The sequence below is a fragment of the Thalassophryne amazonica genome, chromosome 4, assembly GCF_902500255.1.
Source record: "Thalassophryne amazonica chromosome 4, fThaAma1.1, whole genome shotgun sequence".
NCBI lineage: Eukaryota > Metazoa > Chordata > Actinopteri > Batrachoidiformes > Batrachoididae > Thalassophryne > Thalassophryne amazonica.
In genome coordinates, this window is record NC_047106.1 from 127,772,535 (window position 1) to 127,798,212 (window position 25,678).

Consider the following 25,678-nt stretch of genomic DNA (forward strand, 5'->3'; position numbering starts at 1 on the left):
AGAAAAAAAAAAGCGTTCATGACATTGACTTTACAGCTTATCGCGATGACTTTGACTTCATGCTAGCATGGTAGTTATTTTAGTTGTCGCCATAACCACTATATAAACGTTTGTTGTCCGGTGGAGCCTTACAGATTTGACGTATATTGATGACAATTAATATTACTTTAAAGTAAAATGATACCTTAAAGCTTGCAATTGTGCAGTTTGCATGTTTAGCTAGTCGGTAAGCTAGTGTTTTAGTTAGCGTTAGCTTGGTGCTGATTGGATGATGGTAGGGGGCGTGAGGAAAAAAACACTTCCGTAAAATGTCACTTGTTTGCAGGAGGAGACAAAACAAAAACGCGTTTGATGGATCAAAAAATGTATTGGAAACCCTGACTCTTTGTGGTATCTTATTCCCAACAATATTTTTGAAAAGCTTGGAGGTATTCGATTCCTACTGCAGTGTAACTTTAATGTCACTAAACACCTCTTGAAATTGTGCGCTTTCTGTCAACAAGCTCTTTCAGCATGGAAACTGTGCAAGCACAAATTTTCACCACACGCATGTATTATATGGAATAATGAGAACATCACTGTACGGAATCAAACACTTTTATGTCTAAATGGATAGAGCAAAAATTTTGTTTCTTGACAATCCAGGTCAAATATTTCCGTATGAAATGTTTTTTAAGAACACTTCAATTTCCAATAACGCTCAAAGAATTTAACTATGTTATGAAAAGTATTCCTAGTGGACTGAAAGAATTGATGAAGCCACATGAGAAAAAGGAAATTCAGTATACCCTAGGCTCAATAATGATCAATAGGATTCCATTCAATTGCCAAAAATGCACCAATAAGCACATTAGAAATACAATTCCAAATTTTAATAACAATATACCTACCTGCAAGTCCTATTGGAGCTCTCAATACAGCCATGTAAACTGGAAACACATATGACTAAATCCTTTCCAATATTGTATTTATAATAAATTAGAGAACTACACTGGAAAATTTTACATCGCATTTACCTGACAAATCTGCTTATATCCACATTTACAGATGTAGATCCCAAATGTTGCTTTGTAATAAAGAAGAGTCAATAATAGATCTATTCTATGAGTGTAAGTTCACAAGAGATATTGGGCTTAATCTGGAGTTACTCATTTATAATAAATCAATCACAGAATTAAAGTAGCCAATCATAATGTAATAACCTCCTTTGAATATAAAATGAAAATATACCATTTCTAATAAACCTATATATACTTGGCAAATATCATATACACAAAGCTAAATTCAGTCAATCTAAAACCCCTTCTCAGACTATGGATAATTGAAATCAACACCTATATTAAACTTTAAATAACATACCAACAAAAAGCAATAAAGACAATAACCTAGTAAAGAACTTCAGTTTACATACACCCTCTCTTACTCCTCGGGTCAGTCTTTGCTTATGCTAATGTCTGTGTTATGTCTTTTGTTATGTTAACTGTTTGGAATGATGCCTATTTGTTCGCCAATGATGTATGTTAGTCATATCGCTGTCTGCCTGTGGCTCTTATGTTCTTTCTCTCGTGTTTAATATATATATAAAAAAAAAAACACACACACACACATTTGAAGTCTGTCAGTGACGTGGATATGTTTTGAGAGTTTTTGGCGTTTGTCTAAAACTATGGGAGGGATTCATTGATCTGGCTCGTTATTCAAAATTGTTGCATTATGATGCCAGTTGAAACAAACAGATGATAGAGAGAAAACCTGCTGCAGCTGTAAAGCAGGTGTCCTAAAAGGACCACTGGGTAACTAATATTGGGCCTCAAAATGAGACAATCATGCAAATGGGCAGAAATGCTCAGTTGCTTCACACTAAACACACCAATAAAAAAGAGATGAAAATGCCTATTGTAGGATGTAGGTAAAGCTTCGGCCAAACAGAAAATAACAGTTGTGTGCATAGACTGTATGGTCTGATAATGTTTTAACAGCAAAAAGTGGTGAAGTGCCTTGTCTTATGTTGATAAAGGTGATTGATTTGCAGTTGTATTTTTATTTACATTTTAAATTGTTTTATTTTAAATTCTCAGATGGATTGTTTAGGGCCGTACTACTTCACATGCTCATTAACAGCAAACATTGTACTTATAAATTGTACCTCTGACATTCCCCATCATTTTTATGCGCCTCAGGATAAAAACTGAGGGCAGTCCTTATGTGTAACTAGTAAATCAATTTATTTATACCACCTTTCACAGATAAGTTGAATACCTTTGTCTTTTTTTCTGTGGAATGACCCTCGATGTTATTGACCTGAAGTGTATATAGTTGTCTATTCGGTTTAAAAATATTGCTACACAACACATAGTTTAGTAGTAGAGTAGTAGTAGTAGTAGTAATAATAATCATAGTATTCATTTCTGTTAGCATTTCAAACTGTTTCCCAAAATAAATACAGTATGTTTATGAAAGCTCTAGTTTCTTCAGGATATTCTTTAAAATGTAACATTATTAAAGGTTATATATATCATGATAAATAGCGATTGGTATAGGGGGTTACATAATCAATGATCTTTTTGACTATAGTGCCCAGTCCTACCATAGAAAAGTCTCAAAAGGACCAAGCTCCAGTTTTTCCCTCTGGGAGCTCTTATTGGAAGTTATGATCATATTATCATACAACCCCTGGCAAAAAGTTATAGAATCACTGCGGCTTCGGAGGATGTTTCATTCAGGTTTGTTTAATTTTGTAGAAAAAAGAGAAGATCACAGACATGACCACAAAACTAAAGTCATTTCAAATGGCAACTTCTGGCTTAAGAAACACTATAAGAAATTCAGGAAAAAAAAATTGTGGCAGTCAGTAACGGTTACGTTTTAGACCAAGCAGAGGGAAAAAAATATGAATCACTCAATTCTGCGGAAAAAATTATGGAATCATGAAAACCAAAAAGAACGCTCCAAACACATCACTATTATTGTTGCACCACCTCTGGCTTTTATAACAGCTTGCAGTCTCTTAGGCATGGACTAATGAGTGACAAACAGTACTCTCATCAATCTGGCTCCAACTTTCTCTGATTGCTGTTCCCAGATCAGCTTTGCAGGTGGAGCCTTTTCTGCAACTTCCACCAAGATTTTCAATTGGATTAAGATCCGGACTATTTGCAGGACCATGACATGACCCTATGGTCTTTTTGCAAGGAATGTTTCACAGTTTTTGCTCTATGGGCAAGATGCATTATCATCTTGAAAAAAATGATTTCATCTCCCCAAACATCCTTTCAATTGATGGGATAAGGAAAGTGTCCAAATAGCACGTAAACGTGTGCATTTATTGATGATGTAATGACAGCCATCTCCCCAGTGCCTTTACCTGACATGCAGCCCACATCATCAATGACTGTGGAAATTTACATGTTCTCTTCAGGCAGTCATCTTATAAATCTCATTGGAACGGCCCAAAACAACGTTCAGCATCAGCACCTTGCCCAATGCAGATTTGAGATTCATCACTGAATATGACTTTCATCCAGTCATCCACAGTCCACGATTGCTTTTCCTTAAGCCCATTGTAACCTTGTTTTTTCTGTTTAGGTGTTAATGATGGCTTTCGTTTAGCTTTTTCCTTTATGCGGTTTCTTACATTTGTTCACAGATGTTGACTCCAGGTTCCTCCCATTCGTTCATCATTTGTTTTGTTGTGCATTTTCGATTTTTGAGACATATTGCTTTAAGTTTTCTGTCTTGACGCTTTGATGTCTTCCTTGGTCTACCAGTATGTTTGCCTTTAACAACCTTCCCATGTTGTTTGTATTTGGTCAGAGTTTAGACACAGCTGACTGGAACAACCAACATCTTTGGAACATTGTGTGGGATTTACCCTCTTTTAAGAGTTTGATAATCCTCTCCTTGTTTCAATTGACATCTCTCGTGTTGGAGCCATGATTCATGTCAGTCCACTTGGTGCAACAGCTCTCCAAGGTGTGATCACTCCTTTTAGATGCAGACTAACGAGCAGATCTGATTTGATGCAGGTGTTAGTTTGGGGGATGAAAATTTACAGGTGATTCCATAATTTTTTCCTCAGAATTGAGTGAGTCCATATTTTTTTTCCCTCTGCTTGGTCTAAAAAGGTAACTGTTACTGACTGACACAATTTTTTTTCCTGATTTCTTATAGTGTTTCTTAAAGCCCGAAAGTTGCCATTTGAAATGACTTTAGTTTTGTGTCATGTCTGTAATCTGCTTTTTTTCTACAAAATTAAACAACTAATGAACATCCTCCGAGGTCGGGTGATTCCATAATTTTTGCCAGGGGTTTTAGTGATGACTAAGTTACTGTAAATATCAGTTGCCTTTTAAAATTTCAGGCTGTACATCAGCAGCAGCCTTTTGACTCCACAGCGGAAAAGCCTCAGTTCCCTGGAGCAATCGGCTGAATTTGTGGATAACCTTGAGTTCATTCAGCCCAATGTCATCTCTGGTATCCCAGTGTATCGGGTGATGACAGGCAGGGCAACATCGTCAACCCGTCTCAAGACCCTCAGGTACAGGGTTCTTACTGATGATATTGTTGAAGGGCTGGTGTTCTAAGACAAATACTTATTCTTTGGTCATGTTTTTCTCTTCTGTATAGCTTTCCAAAGAAACTGTTTTAAACTTTTACCAGAAGATGACAATCCTGATACAATGGATCGCATTCTATATGAATCTCAGAGACAAGTAAGTCTTTCCTCATGTGCTTGTGGTTTCATGTCAGAATAGCTAAATAGTAACACAGTATTGTTTGGTTTCTGCTGTAGGGTCGAATCTCTTTCTACATGACTAATTATGGTGAGGAAGGGACACATATTGGCAGTGCTTCTGCTCTTGACCCCAACGATTTAGTCTTCGGCCAATATAGAGAAGCTGGTAAGAATCAGACAGCATGTAGTTCTTGATTATGTACCAGCGGTAACAGTTTCTTGTAACCTTTCAGAGTATACATTTTCAACTGTATCCAAGGTACTATTGTTTGTTAGATTAATTTCTTGTCGGCTTTGAAAATGACACGTGACAATGTTGCTAGTGTGAGCCATGATATAACTCAAACACGGCTCTTCAAACCTGTCGAGCAGCTTTGTGTCCACAGTCCCATGATGTCAATCAATGCTTCATTCATTTACTGAGTCATGGTGTTGCTTTGCAGTAAGTATAACGACGGTTTTTCAGTAGAACAGGAAAAAAAATTGAGGGAAGGTAATTTTCTGTTCATATAGAGCGTTGAATGAATGTGAATTTTACATGTGTGCTGTTTTTGGAAGCACTTTTAAAACATATAAGGAATTAAAAACAGACTGATTTTACATAATTATCTAATGAACACGTTATGCATTATTTGCTTGCAAGCAAATTCAGTCAACTGGATTTCATGTCAGATACTTGTTAATTAGCCAAGCTTAAGGTTTTTATGATCTGTGATTTGATTAGGTTGCGGTAGTTGACTTACTGGCTAACCCATTCAAAGGCGTCAGAGGGCTGATGCATACTCTCTATGATCTCCACACTGAGACAGACATTTATGTTATGAATACTTACTGCCAGCAATACATGCAGTGAGCTTTCAGGGTCCACACAGTCAAGTAAGGGGTTTTGTTTGTTTCTTTTAACTATACTTCATCCTGAAGTCACTAATACCAGTTGATCACAAATACCGGTATGTTACTGATCAGTATGAGCTTTTGATCAAATCTGTAGCCACACTGGTAGCAGAAATATTATGGTAAATGTGTTTTGGGATATGTTTTGCTTAACTTTTACCAATAGAAGGACTGCATTTCTGTCGAGCAGATGATCAAACCGCTTTACAGTGATGCCTCACATTTTGTTTCCCAGCTGAGGCTGGTATCCATTTTTACAGCTGATGGACTGAGGCATGCAGGTTAGTGTCTTGTCCAAGGACATAGACGGTTACATGAGTGGATTCAAACCCTAGACTGCATATTACTACCTAGACCCTAGACTTGCCAGGCCAGCTCCTTATCCACTGAGCTATCTGTTCCAAATGTTAATCATCTGCAGACACTACCCAAGTAATATTCGGGACCGTTGGGTGGGAAAAAAAAATATACGTCCAGTTGTCTTTAGTCTCTCTCTCTCACTCCTCCTCTCTCTCTCTCTCTCTCTCACATGCACACAGGCATGATAACAATAGCATGCGTGCAGGGGTGCATTAGGTAATAATTCATTAGTAATTACACAGTGGAATGTATTTATGTTATACCAGACTTTAACACTAACTGCAAACTATCAGTCTATTCTGGAACAGTTTTTAATCCAATCCAAGACAGGATATAATATTTTAAAAAAACCTGATTATGTGACATAGCAGGCTCACATAAAATGTGCCATTTTGATAGTTTAGTGTTTGTGGTGGGTCACTGTTGGAGGGTTCACTGTAATCTATGTCTTTCAAATATTTGTGAGTTGCTCGATTTACTTGAGCAAATACCGACTCCTGTCTCAGCAAATCTGCACAAATGACATTGAACTGACTTGAAATTTGGTCTGAAATTTACGGGTCAGAATGCAAATATTGCTATAACAGTAAATATTTATTTAAATAACAACTTCATATATTGGTAGTGACCGTAGTTTTCGATTACATTCATTGACACTTGAAGTATTGTACTCATTTGTAAAGTCTCAAAGAACCACACAATTTTGTTTAAGGCTGAGTGCTGTCTGTCTCTGCAGGAGTGTTGATGCTTCGAGGTTTTCCTCTGGATTTGTTCATGGCTCAGTGCTACGGCAATGCAGATGACCTTGGCAAAGGCCGGCAGATGCCCGTGCACTATGGCAGCAAAGAGCTGAACTTTGTCACCATCTCCTCTACTCTAGCCACGCAGATTCCTCAAGGTGAGTTTGTATTGCACATTACATGTTCATAAACCAGTTGTACGGGGTCATTGTAGGTATGGTCTCTGTATATTGTGTAATGTTGATCCTCTACTGTGTGTTTATTTCAGCTGCTGGTGCTGCATATGCAGTAAAGAGAGAAAACATCAACCGCATTGTTATCTGTTATTTTGGAGAGGGAGCAGCCAGTGAAGGGGACACACATGCCGGTTTCAACTTTTCCGCCACTCTTGAATGTCCAATAATATTCTTCTGCCGCAACAATGGCTATGCCATCTCTACACCCACTAATGAGCAGTACCGAGGTGATGGCATTGGTAAGCAGCCATTATGTGGTTTAAGACGTATTTCATTTTGAGATTGAGAGCTACTCTTAAGAACGTGCTTTTTGTCCTTTTTCCTGAACAGCTGCCCGTGGTCCAGGTTATGGCATGTTGTCAATCCGTGTTGATGGCAATGATGTGTTTGCTGTGTACAATGCTACAAAAGAAGCTCGCCGCAGAGCTGTGGCAGAGAATCAGCCTGTCCTCATCGAGGCCATGACCTACAGGTGTGTACTCGTTTGATTTGTGATACAGTAAAATTACATCAAATTTTATAGAAAAAACTAGAAGCACTCGAAGAGCGCAATCCTCCGCCAAGGCCATAGGGTCACTGACGTCACATGGAATACCCTTTGGCAAAGAGACTTATTCCACGTCGTTTCACGCATCTACTGTCATGTTTCAGATTCAGTGGTTAACCCTCTGGGGTCCGAGGGCATTTTTTGGACAGTTCACTCGCCTGGCATAAATGTTTTATTATTGCTGTTAACAGCTCTCCCTGCATCCCACAATCAAGTTTTGTGTTTCTGTTTATCAGGACAACCTGTACTTTCAAAATATATATGCTATAGTTGTGTTTTATAAGTGTTATAAAGGTTTACAATCAGAAATAAGAAAGGAAAAAGTAAAGCGGCAAATAATTTTCCACTCACATTTATTCAAAACACACAGCAAACTATAATAAACAACTGTTTTGACACTTTATAAAGGTAATTTGGGCTCTTGTTTCAAAGACTACAACAAAAAGGTTCAACAAACCCAAATGCACATTTTGAACAATATATACAAAATGGTCTATGCGTTTGTTTGTCTTCATTTCAAAGCAATTTCTGTCTGCTATTACACAAAGGACACATCACAAACCTTTAATATGAAGTTGACTGTGTTTGTTCTTTCCTGCTCTGAAAGCAACATTCACACTTCGATGCTCATTCAGTTTGAGGAGGCCCCCGCTCCATTGATATGGTAAACGGTGCTTTACGCTGGAGCGAGAGAGCTTGCCACAGGCTTATCCAGGAACATTCACAGGAAAACTAGTCGAGCAGTCCTGATACTCATACACTGTTTGAGCACGTGAGATTGTATGAGATGCTCTCCGTCTGCTCACTTTCACTTTCGCTGTGCGTAATGGCACAGGGTGCATTGGAGCAGTCAGGGGGCTATTCAAACGGGCCAGCTAATAACACATCACTCCTAAAAACAATATTTGGGGTGTCACGTGAGGTGAATCTCCCCTACGATTGGATTTTGGAAAACCATGCGACGGTGAAAAAAATTCCGATTGGACACTCACACTGCTCACATCATCACACAGCTTCTATGAGGAGTACAAAGATGGTGGACGGTGGCTCGAAAGTCCGTGAAGTTAACTTTTCAGCAAAAAAAAAAAAGTTTCTATCTCATTAAAAAGTTATTTATAATTTAGTAAAGCTTGGTCTCAGCCATTGTATACGACGACGTCAGCCCCAGAAGGTTAAACCCTTAGATCTTCAGCAAATGTATTCATAATGAGAAACTGCATGAACTGCACATTTTTTTTATTTTCTAATAACAAGTTTATTCAATGAGGAGAAACAAATGCTAAATTATTGGTGTCTCGTAACTTAATTTTTGTTCAGCCTTTGTGACCCGTCTTCATGAAGTTAGATGCAAAAATGTTGAAATTGGCCCTATCCTGCAATGATAAAGAATCCTTAAAAAATTACTGGATCCGGATCGTGTTCCGGATCATTACCAAAATTTAATGACTTCTAGTTAGGCCAAGATACACCCCTGGTAAAATTTCATTGAAATCAGTTGAGGATTTTTTGAGTAATCCCTGCTAACAATCCAACTAACCAGACAACAAACAATCGACGCAAACCGAAACATACCCTCCTTGGCGGAGGTAATAATAATTCAGTCTTCTTCATATTAAATTTCCAAAATTATGCCTGTTTAGACTCAGTGAAAACATATGTACAGTGGGCAAAAAGTATTTAGTCAGTCCCTGATTGTGCAGGTTCTCCTACCTTAGAAAGATGAGAGAGGTTTGTAATTTTCATCATAGGTACACTTCATCTATGAGAGACAAAATGAGAAAAAAAAAATCCAGAAATCACATTGTAGGATTTTTAAAGAATTTATTGTAAATTATGGTGGAAAATAAGTATTTGGTCAATTACAAAAATTCAACTCAGTACTTTGTAACATAATCTTTGGTTGGCAGTGACAGAGGTCAAACGTTTCCTGTAAGTCTTCACCAGGTTTGCACACACTGTAGCTGGTATTTTGGGCCCATTCCTCCATGCAGATCTCGTCTAGAGCAGTGATGTTTTGGGGCTGTCACTGGGCAACACGGACCTTCAACTCCCTCCACAAATTGTCCATAGGTTTGAGGTCTGGAGACTGGCTAGGCCACTCCAGGACCTGGAAATTCTTTTTACGGAGCCACTCCTTTGTTGTCTGAGCGGTGTGTTTGGGATCATTTTCATGCTGGAAGACCCAGCCACGTTGCATCTTCAATGCTCTCACTGATGGAAAGAGATTTTGGCTTAAGATCTCCCGATACATGGCCCTGTTCATTCTTCCCTTAACACGGATCAGTTGCCCTGTCCCCTTTGCAGAAAAACAGGCCCAAAGCATAATGTTTCCACCCCCATGCTACACAGTGGATATGGTGTTCTTGGGATGCAGCTCATCATTCTTCTTCCTCCAAACATGACAAGTTGAGTTTTTTACCAAAATGTTCTATTTTGGTTTCATCGGAACACATGATATTCTCCCAGTCCTCTTCTGGATCATCCATATGCTCTCTGGCAAACTTCAGACGAGCCTGGACATGTACTGGCTTAAGCAGTGGGACACGCCTGGCACTGCAGGATTTGAGTCCCTCTCTGCATAGTGTGTAGCCTTTGTTACTTTGGTCCCAGCTCTCTGCAGGTCATTCATCAGGTCCGTCTGTGTAGTTCTGGGATGTTTGTTCACCGTTCTCATGATCATTTTGACCCCACAGGATGACATCTTGCGTGGAGCCCCAGATCGAGGGAGATTATCAGTGGTCTTGTATGTCTTCCATTTTCTTACAATTGCTCCCACAGTTGATTTATTCACACCAACCTGGTTGACTATTGTAGATTCACTCTCCCCAGCCTGGTGCATATCTACAATGTTCTTCCTGGTGTCCTTCGACAACTCTTTGGTCTTGGCCATGGTTGAGTTTGGAGTCTGACTGTTTGAGGCTGTGTATAGGTGTCTTTTATACAGATAACGAGTTCCAACAGATGCCATTAAAAGAGGTAACAGGTGGAGGACAGAAGAGCTTCTTAAAGAAGTTACAGGTCTGTGAGAGCCGAATCTTGCTTGTTTGTGGGTGACCAAATACTTATTTTCTACAATGTGATTTTCTGGATTTTTTTTTTCTCATTTTGTCTCTCATGGTTGAAGTGTACCTATGATGAAAATTACAGACCTCTCTCATCTTTCTAAGTAGGAGAACTTGCACAATCAGGGCTGACTAAATACTTTTTGGCCCACTGTACATGACATAAATGAGACTGTCAAAGCCAAAGCAATGGGATGCAAACAACTGAAGCCTCGGTCCCACTGAATAATAAGCCATGAATAATGAGCCACTCATGGGTGTGTCAGTGATTATTCAAAGAATGACCCACATTTTAAGCCATCACGTATCTGCTGCTAAGGCGCCACTATGTACCTCTCTGTACCTCACATGTGCCACATATCAGCCTCTAGTGAGCCACGACTGACCTGTCATTTGAGCCCCGTCCAGCCTCGATTGGCTCGTGTTGCCACATATGATCCATGTCAAGCCACATATGATCCATGTAGCGCCATGTAACGTGACGTTGGTGCATGTTGAGGCATGGGTTTGGTCCAAACCTCCATCCCTCCCACACTTGTTCCCTTTTAAAGTGTGGGTTTTCAATTCACAGCATACATTCAATATGTTGTCACATTTTTAAAACGCAGTCCATAAAGACGCTCGTGTACAGTCTGGACGGTGTGCATATCCATGCACCAGGCTGCTGTTCGCCTGTGCTCCAGTCATTAAATGCAGCAGTTCTACGTGTTCACCCAGCTCTCTCTCCACCTCAGCGCACGAGACAGAGAGAGAAAAAAGCCCCAAATGAAATGTCCTCTGTGATTACGGAAGCGATTAGAGGTGTTCTCAACATTCAAGCTCTGACAGAAAAGTATTAATCTGCTACAAAATAATTATTTTATATACAGCGTCCGCATGTTCGCAATTTGGTGGGGGATGGGGGGGGGACATGTCCCCCCCACCTTTTCAACCGGGGGGACAGAATATGGTATGTCCCCCCCACCTTCTGACATATGTGTGTGTACTTGAAACATGCTATGCCAGTCTTATGTGCAAACCATGTCAGAATAGTATCTTTGTTTCTGCAAGTTTGTATTTTTAGCAGCATTGACTTGTTTAACACCTGTTCTTGTTTGTCACATTCTGAATTTTCTGGGGACTGCATTTGCCCAGATTTGAAACCAAAAATACACTCAGCAAAAATATAAACGCAACACTTTTGGTTTTGCTCCCATTTTGTATGAGATGAACTCAAAGATCTAAAACTTTTTCCACATACACAATATCACCATTTCCCTCAAATATTGTTCACAAAACCAGTCTAAATCTGTGATAGTGAGCACTTCTCCTTTGCTGAGATAATCCATCCCACCTCACAGGTGTGCCATATCAAGATGCTGATTAGACACCATGATTAGTGCACAGGTGTGCCTTAGACTGCCCACAATAAAAGGCCACTCTGAAAGGTGCAGTTTTATCACACAGCACAATGCCACAGCTGTCGCAAGATTTGAGGAAGCGTGCAATTGGCATGCTGACAGCAGGAATGTCAACCAGAGCTTTTGCTCGTGTATTGAATGTTCATTTCTCTACCATAAGCCGTCTCCAAAGGCGTTTCAGAGAATTTGGCAGTACATCCAACCAGCCTCACTACCGCAGACCACGTGTAACCACACCAGCCCAGGACCTCCACATCCAGCATGTTCACCTCCAAGATCGTCTGAGACCAGCCATTCGGACAGCTGCTGAAACAATCGGTTTGCATAACCAAAGAATTTCTGCACAAACTGTCAGAAACTGTCTCAGGGAAGCTCATCTGCATGCTCGTCATCCTCATCGGGGTCTCGACCTGACTCCAGTTCGTCGTCGTAACCGACTTGAGTGGGCAAATGCTCACATTCGCTGGCGTTTGGCACGTTGGAGAGGTGTCTCTTCACAGATGAATCCCGGTTCACACTGTCCAGGGCAGATGGCAGACAGCATGTGTGGCGTCGTGTGGGTGAGCGGTTTTCTGATGTCAGTGTTGTGGATCGAGTGGCCCATGGTGGCGGTGGGGTTATGGTATGGGCAGGCGTCTGTTATGGACGAAGAACACAGGTGCATTTTATTGATGGCATTTTGAATGCACAGAGATACCGTGACGAGATCCTGAGGCCCATTGTTGTGCCATACATCCAAGAACATCACCTCATGTTGCAGCAGGATAATGCACGGCCCCATGTTGCAAGGATCTGTACACAATTCTTGGAAGCTGAAAATGTCCCAGTTCTTGCATGGCCGGCATACTCACCGGACATGTTACCCATTGAGCATGTTTGGGATGCTCTGGACCGGCGTATACGACAGCGTGTACCAGTTCCTGCCAATATCCAGCAACTTCGCACACCCATTGAAGAGGAGTGGACCAACATTCCGCAGGCCACAATTGACAACCTGATCAACTCTATGCGAAGGAGATGTGTTGCAGTGCATGAGGCAAATGATGGTCACACCAGATACTGACTGGTATCCCCCCCAATAAAACAAAACTGCACCTTTCAGAGTGGCCTTTTATTGTGGACTGTCTAAGGCACACCTGTGCACTAATCATGGTGTCTAATCAGCATCTTGATATGGCACACCTGTGAGGTGGGATGGATTATCTCAGCAAAGGAGAAGTGCTCACTATCACAGATTTAGACTGGTTTGTGAACAGTATTTGAGGGAAATGGTGATATTGTGTATGTGGAAAAAGTTTTAGATTTTTGAGTTCATCTCATACAAAATGGGAGCAAAACCAAAAGTGTTGCGTTTATATTTTTGTTGAGTGTAGTTGCCTCTAGGGACTAGTGTCTACACATAAGTATCAATGGACCATATGCTAATTTACTAAATTCTGAAAGTTAGTAAAGGAAATCAGAAAATCTATCTGGGACCTCAGAAAGCCCCTCTGCAATTATTTCTTGATCTCCAAAATCAGTCTATGCAAGTGAAATTATGTTCAGTATGAGTGTTGTTATTAGTGCCACTTCGAAAATTAAATTCACAAGTCATTTATCCTAAACTTATGATCTGTTGTTTTTTCAAACTTATGCAAAAACAAATCTTGAGAAAAAAAATACAGTATGTGATAGTTAATAATTATTAAGAGCCTGTTCTTTCATATTTATGAATACATTTTACCACATTACAGTTGTTTTTTTTAATGAAAACTCAATCTATCATTCTTTTCGAGTTCTGCACCTGTGGTGATACCTTGTTTACACCAGGATTTTAATAAAATCAATTCTGGCTATTCTCAGAATAAAGTACTTATATCCACACTTTCAAATTGCATAAGTAAAATGGTGTCCACTTTATGGTCTTCTCAAAACATTAAAATTACTGTTCTGGATGCTCAGAATGCATCTTAGCTTATCTAGAAAACCGTTGGCTTCTGGGGGCCTAAAGCGGCCCCCAGACCCCCAGCCTATGACCTTCGGCCCTGCGCGCCTCGCACTTTGTCCCCCCCAATTTCTAGTTCTAAATTACACCCTTGAGTGTCCGGCACACAAAGCAGGTGTAATTGTAGTGCGCAAGAGGGCTGACCCAAAATAGCCTGTTCTGTCCTCGTAGCCGCCAGGTGCTCAGATAATGGGCTATTAACAGCCTCATCCTCACTACAAACATGCCTCTACAATTCTTGTTTGTCCTCGTAGTACCTCATACACAAACTGCCCCACGCTGCTGTTGCTAAATTTTGAACTTCTTCAAATTAATGGCACGCTGAGAGATGAGCCTTGTTAGCCAAATATTCTGCCTCTCAGACCCTCTCAGAGCCACTATTCTCCACGGTTGTTGACTCATACCAAAAAACATGCTACGTGGCTCATTATTCATCCTTCGTTATTCAGTGGGGCCAGGATTTGAGTCATAATTTTTACATGATTTGGTTGTCTGCCATGAGATTTATTTTGTGTGATTAATTTTGGAGGTTTTTATGTCATACATATCCACAGTTTTGTTATAACTTATGTAATACCACCTCAGCACAGTGCCTGAGTTAAGCTGCTGTCTCACAAAAATCCCGTTTTTTAATGACACTTTGGATTCAGCAGTGCAGATATCTGGTGAGAACAGGATTTTTTTTTTTTTTTTTTTTTAGGAGTTTTCACAGCACCAATGGATTGTGTGAATGGACAGTATTTCATGAACAAATACCTTTGGAATTGTGATGTCCCAATATGTTTATGGTAGGCAAAATCTGCGGAGCAGATGTCAGATTCTGATGCTTTCTGTTGAAAGCTGTGGCTGCTAATTTTAATTGATGGGGACAGCAATGGGAGTTTGTATGACGTGAGTTGACCGTAGAGAGACACAGAAAAGTTCTCCTTTTGGTGCGTCTGACTGCTTGCCTGGAAAGGCACTGCAGTAGCAGTGCAAAGACAGCTGATTGGAGTACACATGTACAGTACCTTTCAATGTAGGGATGACCAAAAATCTGTGCTTTATGGTTGTGGCAGAGGGAGGCACAGTAAGTGGGGGTCTCTCGCATTGTTTATGAGGCCAGCTGCAGATGGAAGGAAGCTGTTTTTTGTCTTGAGGTTTGATGGGCCTCAGCCCCTTGCCAGAGGGGAAGATGACAAAAAGTTTGTGACCTGAGTGGGAGGGATCGGCCACAGTCTTCCTTGCTCGTCTCAGGGCCCTGGAGACATACAGGTTCTGTTGGGATGGCAGACTGCATTCAGTTACCTTCTCTGCTGCACATATGATTTGCTGCAGTCTGCTCCTGTCCTTAGCAGTGGCAGCAGTGTTCCAGACGGTGATGGAAGAGGAGAGGATGGACTCAATGATGGCAGTGTAGAAGTTCACCATTGTTGTTTTTGGCAGGTTGAACTTCCTCAGCTGTCGCAGAAAGCACATCCTCTGCTTTGCTCTCTTGATGATGGAGCTGACGTTCAGCTCCCACTTGAGGTCTTGTGTGATGGTGATCCCCATGGAGCAAAAGGACTCCACAGTGGCGACTGGGGGGTCACACAGGGGGATGGGGGCAGACAGTTCGATAAAATACGAGGTCTATTAGAAAAGTATCCGACCTTATTATTTTTTTTCAAAAACCATATGGATTTGAATCACGTGTGATTACATCAGACATGCTTGAACCCTCGTGGGCATGCGAGAGTTTTTTCATGCCTGTCGGTTACGTCATTCGGCTGTGGGCAGTCTTTGAGTGAAGAAGTCGGCATGAGGAGTTTATGCGGACATTCCACTGTAAAGGTCATTTTGTAATGAAAGAACGTGCGGGCAGATTCGCATGTCGGGCCGCACCCGACCGCGGGGGGTTACGACAGGAAAAACACCTCCGTTGGAAAACTTAACGGGCAAGTTGGAACATGCCCAACTGTTAAACAATTTCTCAGTTACTCTCTTGTTGAAAGCCATCAAAGCCGCCTGAATTTTACAAATGGTTTTCAACACGGAAGTGTTTTTCCTGTCGCGGCGCACACAGATTTGCGTCGTCGTCACGGAAACGACTCGGCGAATTTGCGTGCACGTTCTTTCATTACAAAATGATCTTTAACAGTGGAATGTCTGCATAAACTCCTCATGCCGGCCTCTTCTGAATCTTCTCTGTTCTCTGACGACGTCCTGGGTCAACAGAGCCTTAAATTAGGATGATTTCAGCTCGAAACAGCCAGACGACGTCGCCTGGGAGCGCTGCGCGACGTCCCGCTCCGTGGGAAGTCCTTAAAGCGACAAACACCCCATAATCTCTCATCAGCCGTTAAACTTTTCACAGAAAACCAGCTGAATTTCTCGAATAGTGTCCACTCGGATATCCCTCACAGGTCCTGAAAAAGTTTGATAAAACAACGCGTGCCGTCTCGAGCAGCGTCTCAGACAAAGGAATCTCACTCAAGGCCTGCCCACAGGGAAATGACATCACAGACGCGTGAAAAAACTCACGCATGAGCACGAGGGTTCAAGCATGATTGGTGTAATCGCACGTCATTCAAATCCATATAGTTTTTTTTTTTTTTTTTTATAAAACTGCCGGTTAGTTTTATAAGATACCTCGTATGTGCGGAGCTGTGCTTCTGATTCCATCACGGCTGGACAGCTTGTGGAAACTGCCAAGCAAAGACTGCGTATTTGCTGGCGTGTTTACTGGGTGCTGTTGTGTTTGTTTAACACGCTCTGTAACAAAAAGTATCTTACAACTGATGCAGTGTTGGAACTCTGAAAGGGGTCTTTCATTTTTTGGTTTATTTTTATCCACGATTGACTTGGTCATTTTGACACAGTGAAAGGTGGTACTTTTGTACCAAAGTAAACAAACTGTGAAAGGCAATAGGTGGGGCTGTTTCACAACTTTAGATGGTGCTTGGTCATTGTTAATTCAATATAGGGAACAAACCCAGATTAGCAGTTGCATGGTGTTGAGAAGTGTACTTGGAAATGCTAAATGATCATGAAAACTTTATGGACCATCACGTCTGGAACATCAGCTAATAACTTGACACGTGTCCCGGTGGCCTCAGTTACAAGCTACAATATGTACTCATACTTAATCACCAAGCTTGTGTTGTGGCATGTGACCAGCTTGTCATTGTGAGGAGGACAGAATCAGTCAACATGTGAGTCATTGGTGAGCTCTGGCCAGTATCTGTGTTTTAGCAGGTGAACAAGCTCGGGTAGAAAATAAAAGTGCAGCTCGTAGTAGAGTGGTTTGTTTTATTCATTTTTGTTTGTGAACAGCCTGGAGCCCACAATTGTTCATATATCATTAGGGAGTTGATGGTCTAGTGGTTAAGCGTTGGGCTTGAGACCAGAGGATCCTCAGTTCAAATCCCAGCCTGACTGGAAATAACTAAGGGCCCTTGGGCAAGGCCTTTAATCCCCTAGTTGCTCCCAGTGTGTAGTGGATGCCTTGCATGGCAGCATCCGGGCATCATGGTGAATGTGAGGCATTGACGTATAAAGCACTTTGAGCGTCTGATGCAGACTAGAGGGTGACACGGGAGTAGATTTTCACTCCTATCCTGTCCCATCCCAATCCCAGTCCAGAGTAAAAAAATAAATAAAAAATAAAAAATTCCTGTCCCATCCCACTCCTGGTAATGAGTCCCACTCCCATCCCGCTCCCATTCAGAATGGCTCCTGTGCCACTCCCATTTTTTTTCCTTCTTTTGGTTTTTAGGCTTTAGTGTTCTGCAGTTTTATTTCATAAGATGTGGCAACAGAAACAGTTAATCTGTGGTAATACAGGGAGACACTTACTGCCTTAATCCAAATAAAAAAACTTCACTAAAAGACACAAAACATAAATAATGCATGGTCTGTGGTGTTATAGTTTTTCAGTATGTGGTGGTGGTGGTGGACACCTAATGATCCTGACATTTACTTTGTCTTCTCTTTCTGTAACTGCAGACTGTATGAAACAAACATATTTCATGTTTTGTGTGGTCAGCTTTATTTTTATTTATTTATTTGTTAATATATATCCATTCCTACATTTAAGGCCTACAGCATTTTCCAAGACAAAAAACGGTTGGGACAGGGCAGTTTGTTATAAATGGAAGAATTAGTTAATTTTTACAGCCAGTTTTCTTGAGAAATGTCAGGGGATGAATACATGAACATTTCTATCTCATTGAATATGTCTTAGACTTCATTTATATCAGTCATTCAGAAATACAAACAGTGTACTTTATGTTAAATCTGTGTCAGGTAGGCAGTTCTCAAAAACTAAATGTCCATGCTGGAAAGAGACAAGTGAGGGAAGCCACCAAGACACAACTCTGGAAGAACTTTTGGCTTCTGTGGGTGTGAGTGGAGAAACTGGGAATAGGGCAACATTTTATTTTATCTTCATTTACATATAGTCCCAACTTTTTCTGATTTGTGGTTGTTTCTGTGCATTTCTGAAATTACAGAACTGCTATAAAGAAAAGTGATAACATTTTATTGTTTTTTCAAACTATGTAGAACAAATGCAAACACCAAACTCTTATACAGAAGGAAAAAATACACAAATATGCAGGAAAACCTGAACAATGCAGGCTGATTTAACTCTCATTTTTTTAAATAAGAGGTAACTTACTTTGAAATAAATGAAAAGCAGAACTGCAGCCTAATAATTTTGAAAAATAAAAATCAACAGCTTGTATTTTTTTTTGCTGACCAGAGTTCATTTCCTCATTTTTTTTTCCTCTCCTCAGTCACACTTTGTGCTTGAACATAAATCAGCTACATTAAGTCCTCTAAAATAAATATCTTTGGAAAATAAGAGCCTTTTAAAGTTCAGAGTTCTCAGCTGCTTTATTTGATTTCTGCTTCTGAACATCACTGCAGTTTCTACACATCAGGTTTTTTTAAACACACGTGGGTGTGATTTTTATAACGTTCACTCCTATTTTCTCATTTTTAAGGCATTGTGACAATTTATTTCATCTCATAATTTCAGTATAACTGTCACCGACGCGCACATGGTGTGAACAGGACGTACCGTCAGAACAGTCCAGAGAGTAATAAAAGCAGTGTCAGAGTTTAGTTTATGTTGCTTTTCACTCTGTGCTCAGCGCGCCCCTCCCCGCTCCCTCCTCACAGCAAGCCGACACACACGCACAGATGGCTGCAGCAATCAAACCCAGTCCTAATTTTAGACGGCTTTAAGCAAAGCCGCCCGCTATTTTTTTTCAGCGTCTTTTTCGAAAATTGACTGCCTAAATGACAGCAGGACGGCTCGCTGCCTAAAACCGTGGTTCCTGCTCCCGTGAACTTTTAATCCCATACCGTCCCAATCACGTGATAAATAGCAAAATTGACTCCCATCCCGTGGGAATCCCACAGGAATCCCGTGACCTGTGAGATTCCCCAAAAAAATGTCAGCCTCTATTGCAGATGGAAAAGTGCAATATAAATACAATCCATTTACCATTTATCGTTATAATTGTTTTTGCTGAAGATTCATGTCCTGATAGGCAAGAATTGATTCAATTTTCAAGGTCAAAGTCAGGAAAAATCTTGGAAAATGGAAAAAATGCCTATCTTTAACATTGAATGAATTTTCAAAATATCATAACTCTGTCATCAAAGATCTAATTTCTTTCATATTTGAGAGCTTTATGTAGGATGGTATCAACTGACAAAGTTTGATCCAGATCTGATCCAGATTACAGATTTTGTGGCCATTTAAATTTAACATTGAAAACCCTATTTAATGTATATTTTACATTATATCTTAAGAAAATATGCCCCAATCATTCTCATATTTGACAGTGAGGCGCAGACTGGTACTAGGTCTGATCCACGTCTGATTTGTAGACATTAAAAGCCCATTTGGTGTACATTTTGCATTATATCTCAATCAAAGGTGCCTCAGTCACTTTCATTTTTCTGCTATGGATTTCCTTACACCACCAAAATTGGATGGAGGTTCCAATTTTATGTCTGTTTGCCTGTCTTCCAGTTATCACTCAGAAACCAAGTGCCAAAAAAAGCAATGGCTAATTGTGCATAGCAAAGATAACCAATGTCCTGTGAAAATGATCTGAAAAAGAATTCAGAAACTGAACAAGTTGGGGAAAAAAACAAAACACCACAGAACAACTTTGATTCAAGCACATGAATTAAATACAGTGGTATGTAAAACTTTGGGCCCCCTTAATGATTTCCATGATTTTCCTTTATAAATCATTGATTGTTTGAATCAGCAATTTCAGTTAAATATATCATATAGCAGACAAACAGTGATATTTGAGAAGTGAAATGAAGTTTATAGGATTTACAGAAAGTGTAAAATAATTCTTTAAACAAAATTAGGTAGATGCATAAATTTGGGCACCCCAACAGAAAAAAAACTTCAATATTTAGTAGATCCTCCTTTTGCAGAAATAACAGCCTGTAAACGCTTCCCATAACTTCTAATGAGAGTCTGGATTCTGGTTGAAGGTATTTTGGACCATTCTTCTTTACAAAACATTACCAGTTCAGTCAGGTTTGTTGGTTTCCGAGCATGGACAGCCCGCTTAAAATCACACCACAGATTTTCAATATTATTCATGTCTGGGGACTGAGATGGCCATTCCAGAACAGTGAACATGTTCCTCTGCATGAATGCCTTAGTAGATTTTAAGCAGTGTTTAGGGTTGTTGTCTTGTTGAAAGATCCAGCCCCGGCGCAGCTTCAACTTTGTCACTGATTCTTGAACATTATTCTCAAGAGTCTGCTGATATGGACTGGAATCCATGTGACCCTCAACTTTAACAAGATTCGCAGTACCTGCACCACACAGCCCCACAGCATGATGGAACCACCTCCAAATTTTACTCTGTGTAGCAAGTGTTTTTCTTGGAATGCTGTGTTCTTTTTCAGCCATGCATACCGCGCCTTGTTATGTCCAAATAACTCAATTTTAGTTTCATCAGTCCACGGCACCTTATTCCAAAATGAAACTGGCTTGTCCAAATGTGCTTTAGCATACCTCAAGTGGCTCTGTTTGTGGCGTGTACGCAGAAAAGGCTTCCTCTGCATTACAGCGTCATACAGCATCTCCTTGTGCAAAGTGCGCAGTATAGTTGAACAATCCACAGAGACACTTTTTGCAGCAAGATCATTTTGTATTTCTGTAGAGCAGGTCTGTGGGTTGACTGACTGTTCTCACCAAACTTCACTTCAGACTATCTGAGATTTTTTTTTTGTCCTGTCACTTTGGGCCTTAACTAGTACTGTGCCTGTAGTCTTCCATTTCCTCACGATGTTCCTCACAGTGGAAACTGACAGCTGAAATCTCTGAGATAGCTTTTTGTATCCTTCCCCTAAACCATGATGTTGAACAATCTTTGTTTCCAGGTCATTTGAGAGTTGTTTAGAGGCTCCCATGTTGCCACTCATTAGAAGAGATGCAAAGAGGAGAAACATTTGCAAATGGCCACCATAAATACCCTTTCTCATGATTGGATTCACCTGTGTAAGGAGGTCATTATTCCCACTGAATAATAAGCCATGAATAAGGAGCCACGCATAGGTGTGTCAGCGATTATTCGAAGAGTGATCCACGTTTTAAGCCGTCACGTATCCGCTACTAAGGTGTGTCTATGTGCCTCTCTGTACTTCACATGTGGCACATATCAGCTTCTAGTGAGCCACGACTGACCTGTCATTTGAGCCCTATCCAGCCTCGATTGGCTCGTGTCGCCACATATGATCCATGTAGTGCCATGTAATGTGATGTTGGTGCACGTTGAAGCATGGGTATGGTCCAGACCTCCATCCCTCCCACACTTGGTCCCTTTTAAAGTGTGGGTTTTCAATTCACAGCATCCATTCAAGATCTTGTCACATTTTTTAAATGCAGTCCAAAAAAAGACACTCCTGTATAGTCTGGACGGTGTGCGCATCCATGCGCCAGGCTGCTGTTCGCCTGTGTTTCAGTCATTAAATGCAGCAGTTCTACATGTTCACCCAGCTTTCTGTGACCAAAAAAAAGACACCACAATGAGGTGGCTGCTGTGGATCACTCCCCCCACCCCACCCCCCCAAAAAACACAACACAAAACACATCCATAGACCAGCTAGAACTGAACCACTGGTTCCTGGACAGTGGCCTCTGTGCTTCTTGCGCTGGCTTTATTTCTTCCACGGCTTCAGTCATGAGACTGAGGACCCAGAGGCGGACTCATCCATTACCCAGGCAGAAGAAGACTGAGGATGTTGTTGGGCGGTGGAAGGAGTACTTCGAGGATCTCCTCAATCCCATCGTCACGTCTTCCGAAGAGGAAGCAGAGACTGGGGACTCAGAGGCGGACTCATCCTTTACCCAGGCCGAAGTCACCGAGGTGGTTAGAAAGCTCCTCAGTGGCAAGGCTCCTGGGGTGGATGAAATCTGTCCTGAGTACCTTAAGTCTCTGGATGTTGTGGGACTGTCTTGGCTGACACGCCTCTGCAACATCGCGTGGCGATCAGGGACAGTGCCTCTGGATTGGCAGACCGGGGTGGTGGTCCCTCTGTTTAAGAAGGGGGACCAGAGGGTGTGTTCCAACTATAGGGGGATCACACTCCTCAGCCTCCCCGGTAAGGTCTATTCCAGAGTACTGGAGAGGAGAATTCGACCGATGGTCGAACCTCGGATTCAGGAGGAGCAGTGTGGTTTTCGTCCTGGTCGCAGCACACTGGACCAGCTCTACACTCTCCATCGAGTGCTGGAGGGTTCATGGGAGTTCGCCCAACCAGTCCACATGTGTTTTGTGGATCTGGAGAAGGCGTTTGACCGTGTCCCTCGGGCCACCCTGTGGGGAGTGCTCCGGGAGTACAGGGTCCGGGGTCCTTTGCTAAGGGCTATCCGGTCCCTGTACGACCGCAGCAGGAGCTTGGTTCGCATTGCAGGTAGTAAGTCAAACCTGTTTCCAGTGCACGTTGGCCTCCGCCAGGGCTGCCCTTTGTCACCGGTTCTGTTCATTATTTTTATGGACAGAATTTGTAGGCGCAGCCAGGGTGTAGAGGGGGTCTGGTTTGGGAACCACAGAATCTCGTCTCTGCTGTTTGCGGACGATGTGGTTCTGTTGGCTTCGTCAAATCAGGACCTTCAGCGTGCACTGGGGCAGTTTGCAGCCGAGTGTGAGGTGTCCGGGATGAAAATCAGCACCTCCAAATCCGAGGCCATGGTTCTCGACCGGAAAAAGGTGCTTTGCCCTCTTCAGGTCGGTGGAGTGTCCTTGCCTCAAGTGGAGGAGTTTAAGTATCTCGGGGTCTTATTCACGAGTGAGGGACAGATGGAGCGTGAGATCGATAGACGGATCGGTGCAGCGTCTGCAGTGATGCGGTCGCTGTATCGGAGCGTTGTGGTGAAGAGAGAGCTGAGTAGGCGGTCAAAGCTCTTGATTTACTGATTGATCTACGTTCCGATCCTCACCTATGGTCATGAGATTTGGCTCATGACCGAAAGAACGAGATCGCGGGTACAAGCGGCCGAGATGAGTTTCCTCCGCAGGATGGCTGGGCGCTCCCTTAGAGATAGGGTGAGGAGCTCGGTCACTTGGGAGGAGCTCGGAGTCGAGCCGCTGCTCCTCCACGTCGAAAGGAGTCAGTTGAGGTGGCTCGGGCATCTTTTCCGGATGCCCCCTGGACGCCTCACTGGAGAGGTGTTCCGGGCACGTCCCATTGGGAGGAGGCCCCGGGGAAGACCCAGGTCACACTGGAGGGACTACATCTCTCGGCTGACTTGGGAACGCCTTGGGGTTCCCCTGGAGGAGCTGGGGGAGGTGTGTGTGGATCGGGAGGTCTGGGCGGCTTAGCTTGAGCTGCTGCCCCCGTGACCCGATTCTGGATAAAGCGGAAGAAAATGGATGGATGGATGGATGGATGGCTTCAGTCATTTTGACACCGCAATCCAACTTTTAACTTTGTGTTCGTCCGTTAATGTCTGCAAAATTGCTTTTTTGCAAGCTCGCGTTCTGCATAAATGCTCATGTTGAGTGCGAGTCATTGTTTCAGCGTGCACAGAGCGTGCCTCATCTGATCCATTATAACAAGATGTTAAATCTACCATAAACATACTTTTACAGCTGCTTATAAAGAAGGAATGAACATGCAACTATTTTACCAATGTATTAAAACATAAATAATTAAATTTTAGGCTGTTCCAAATATATTCTCCACCTCTGCGCACGAGACAGAGAGAGGGAAGAAAGCTCCAAATGAAATGTCGTCTTTGATTCAGGAAGCGATTAGAGGTGTTTTCAGCATCCAAGCTCTGACAGAAAATTATTAATCTGCTACAAAATAATTATTTTATATACAGCGTCTGGCGCACAAAGCAGGTGGAATTGTAGTGCGCAAGAGGGCTGACCCAAAATAGCCTGTCCTGTCCTCGTAGCCACCAGATGCTCAGTTAATGGGCTCTTACCAGCCTCATCCTCACTACAAACATGCCTCTAAAATTCTTGTTTGTCCTTGTAGTACCTCATACACAAACTGCCACACACTGCTGTTGCTAAATTTTAGCTGAATATCCTGCCCCTAAGAGCCTCTCAGAGCCACTATTCTCCCATTATTCTATTGTTGAATAACTGGACTCGTACCAAAAAAATATGCTACATGGCTCATTATTCATCCTTCGCTATTCAGTGGGACCAGGGCTTAAGTAATTTTTTTTTACACGATTTAGTTATCTGCCATAAGATTTATTTTGTTATTAATTTTGGAGGTTTTTATGTCATAGATATCCACAGTTTTGTTAGAACTCTGCTTATGTAATACCAGCTCAGCACAGTGCCTGGCTTAAGCTGCTGTCTGACAAAAATCATGTTTTTTTTAATGACACTGTAGGATTCAGCAGTGCAGATATCTGGTGAGAGCAGTGGGAGTTTGTTTGACATTCGTTGACTGCAGAAAGAAACAGAAAAGGTCTCCTTTTGGTCCGTCTGACTGTTTGCCTGAAAAGGTGCTGCAGTAGCAAAACAGCGCATTCTGAAAAGTTGAGGTATTTTCAACTTAAAACACTTGGTGCTGCCACACAAAAAAATGCAGCGCATGCTGTCAAAACAAAAAAATTCCAATTGCTGACTATCTTTTTTTTGGGTATGTAATCGCCAGCCTTCAAATGAAAGTGAAATTGGCAAGTCACTGGCCATCACGTCGAGCACTTAGATTTGCTAAACAGGTTAGAGTGGTGTGTTAGCTATAGCAGCAGGCAACTAGATGTCTGTTTTATTACACTCCAAACAGAAAAAATTTGTTTGGGATATCAAGAAGAATTTCTCCGGCTGAAGTGACATGGAGATGCACTGGGGCTGTGCCAGGCTGGTGTGAGCAATGCGTGGCATGAAACAAAGTGAGGAGTCCAAGCACACACCAGTCGAATGTCACTTGGGGAGAAATTATACTTACGTTCTCTGAGCAGGCTGGGAGATAGGTAGGTAGGTAGGTAGGTAGGTAGGTAGGTAGGTAGGTAGGTAGGTAGGTAGGTAGGTAGATAGATACATACATAGATACATACATACATACATACATACATACATACATACATACATACTTTTAATGTCCCTGTGGGGACATTTGTCTTGGACTTCTCAAAAATCATGACCCATACAGAGATACAGAACATAGCAGTGAATTAAAAAAAAAAAAAGAATATAAATAAATAAATAACATACAAATACTAAAACCTCGTACTGAGCCTGATT

General features: G+C 41.7%; 1 protein-coding gene across 1 annotated transcript in view; it reads left to right on the forward strand.

Moving 5' to 3' along the window:
- The window catches only part of LOC117508713 (2-oxoisovalerate dehydrogenase subunit alpha, mitochondrial-like), a 43,450-nt gene that overhangs the window by 258 nt on the left and 17,514 nt on the right, over positions 1-25,678 (forward strand). Inside the window, 9 exon segments of the mRNA XM_034168529.1 lie at positions 4,361-4,420; positions 4,422-4,491; positions 4,494-4,537; positions 4,627-4,672; positions 4,675-4,712; positions 4,793-4,901; positions 6,726-6,887; positions 6,998-7,204; positions 7,296-7,437. Coding sequence (XP_034024420.1) covers positions 4,361-4,420; positions 4,422-4,491; positions 4,494-4,537; positions 4,627-4,672; positions 4,675-4,712; positions 4,793-4,901; positions 6,726-6,887; positions 6,998-7,204; positions 7,296-7,437 — 878 coding nt within the window.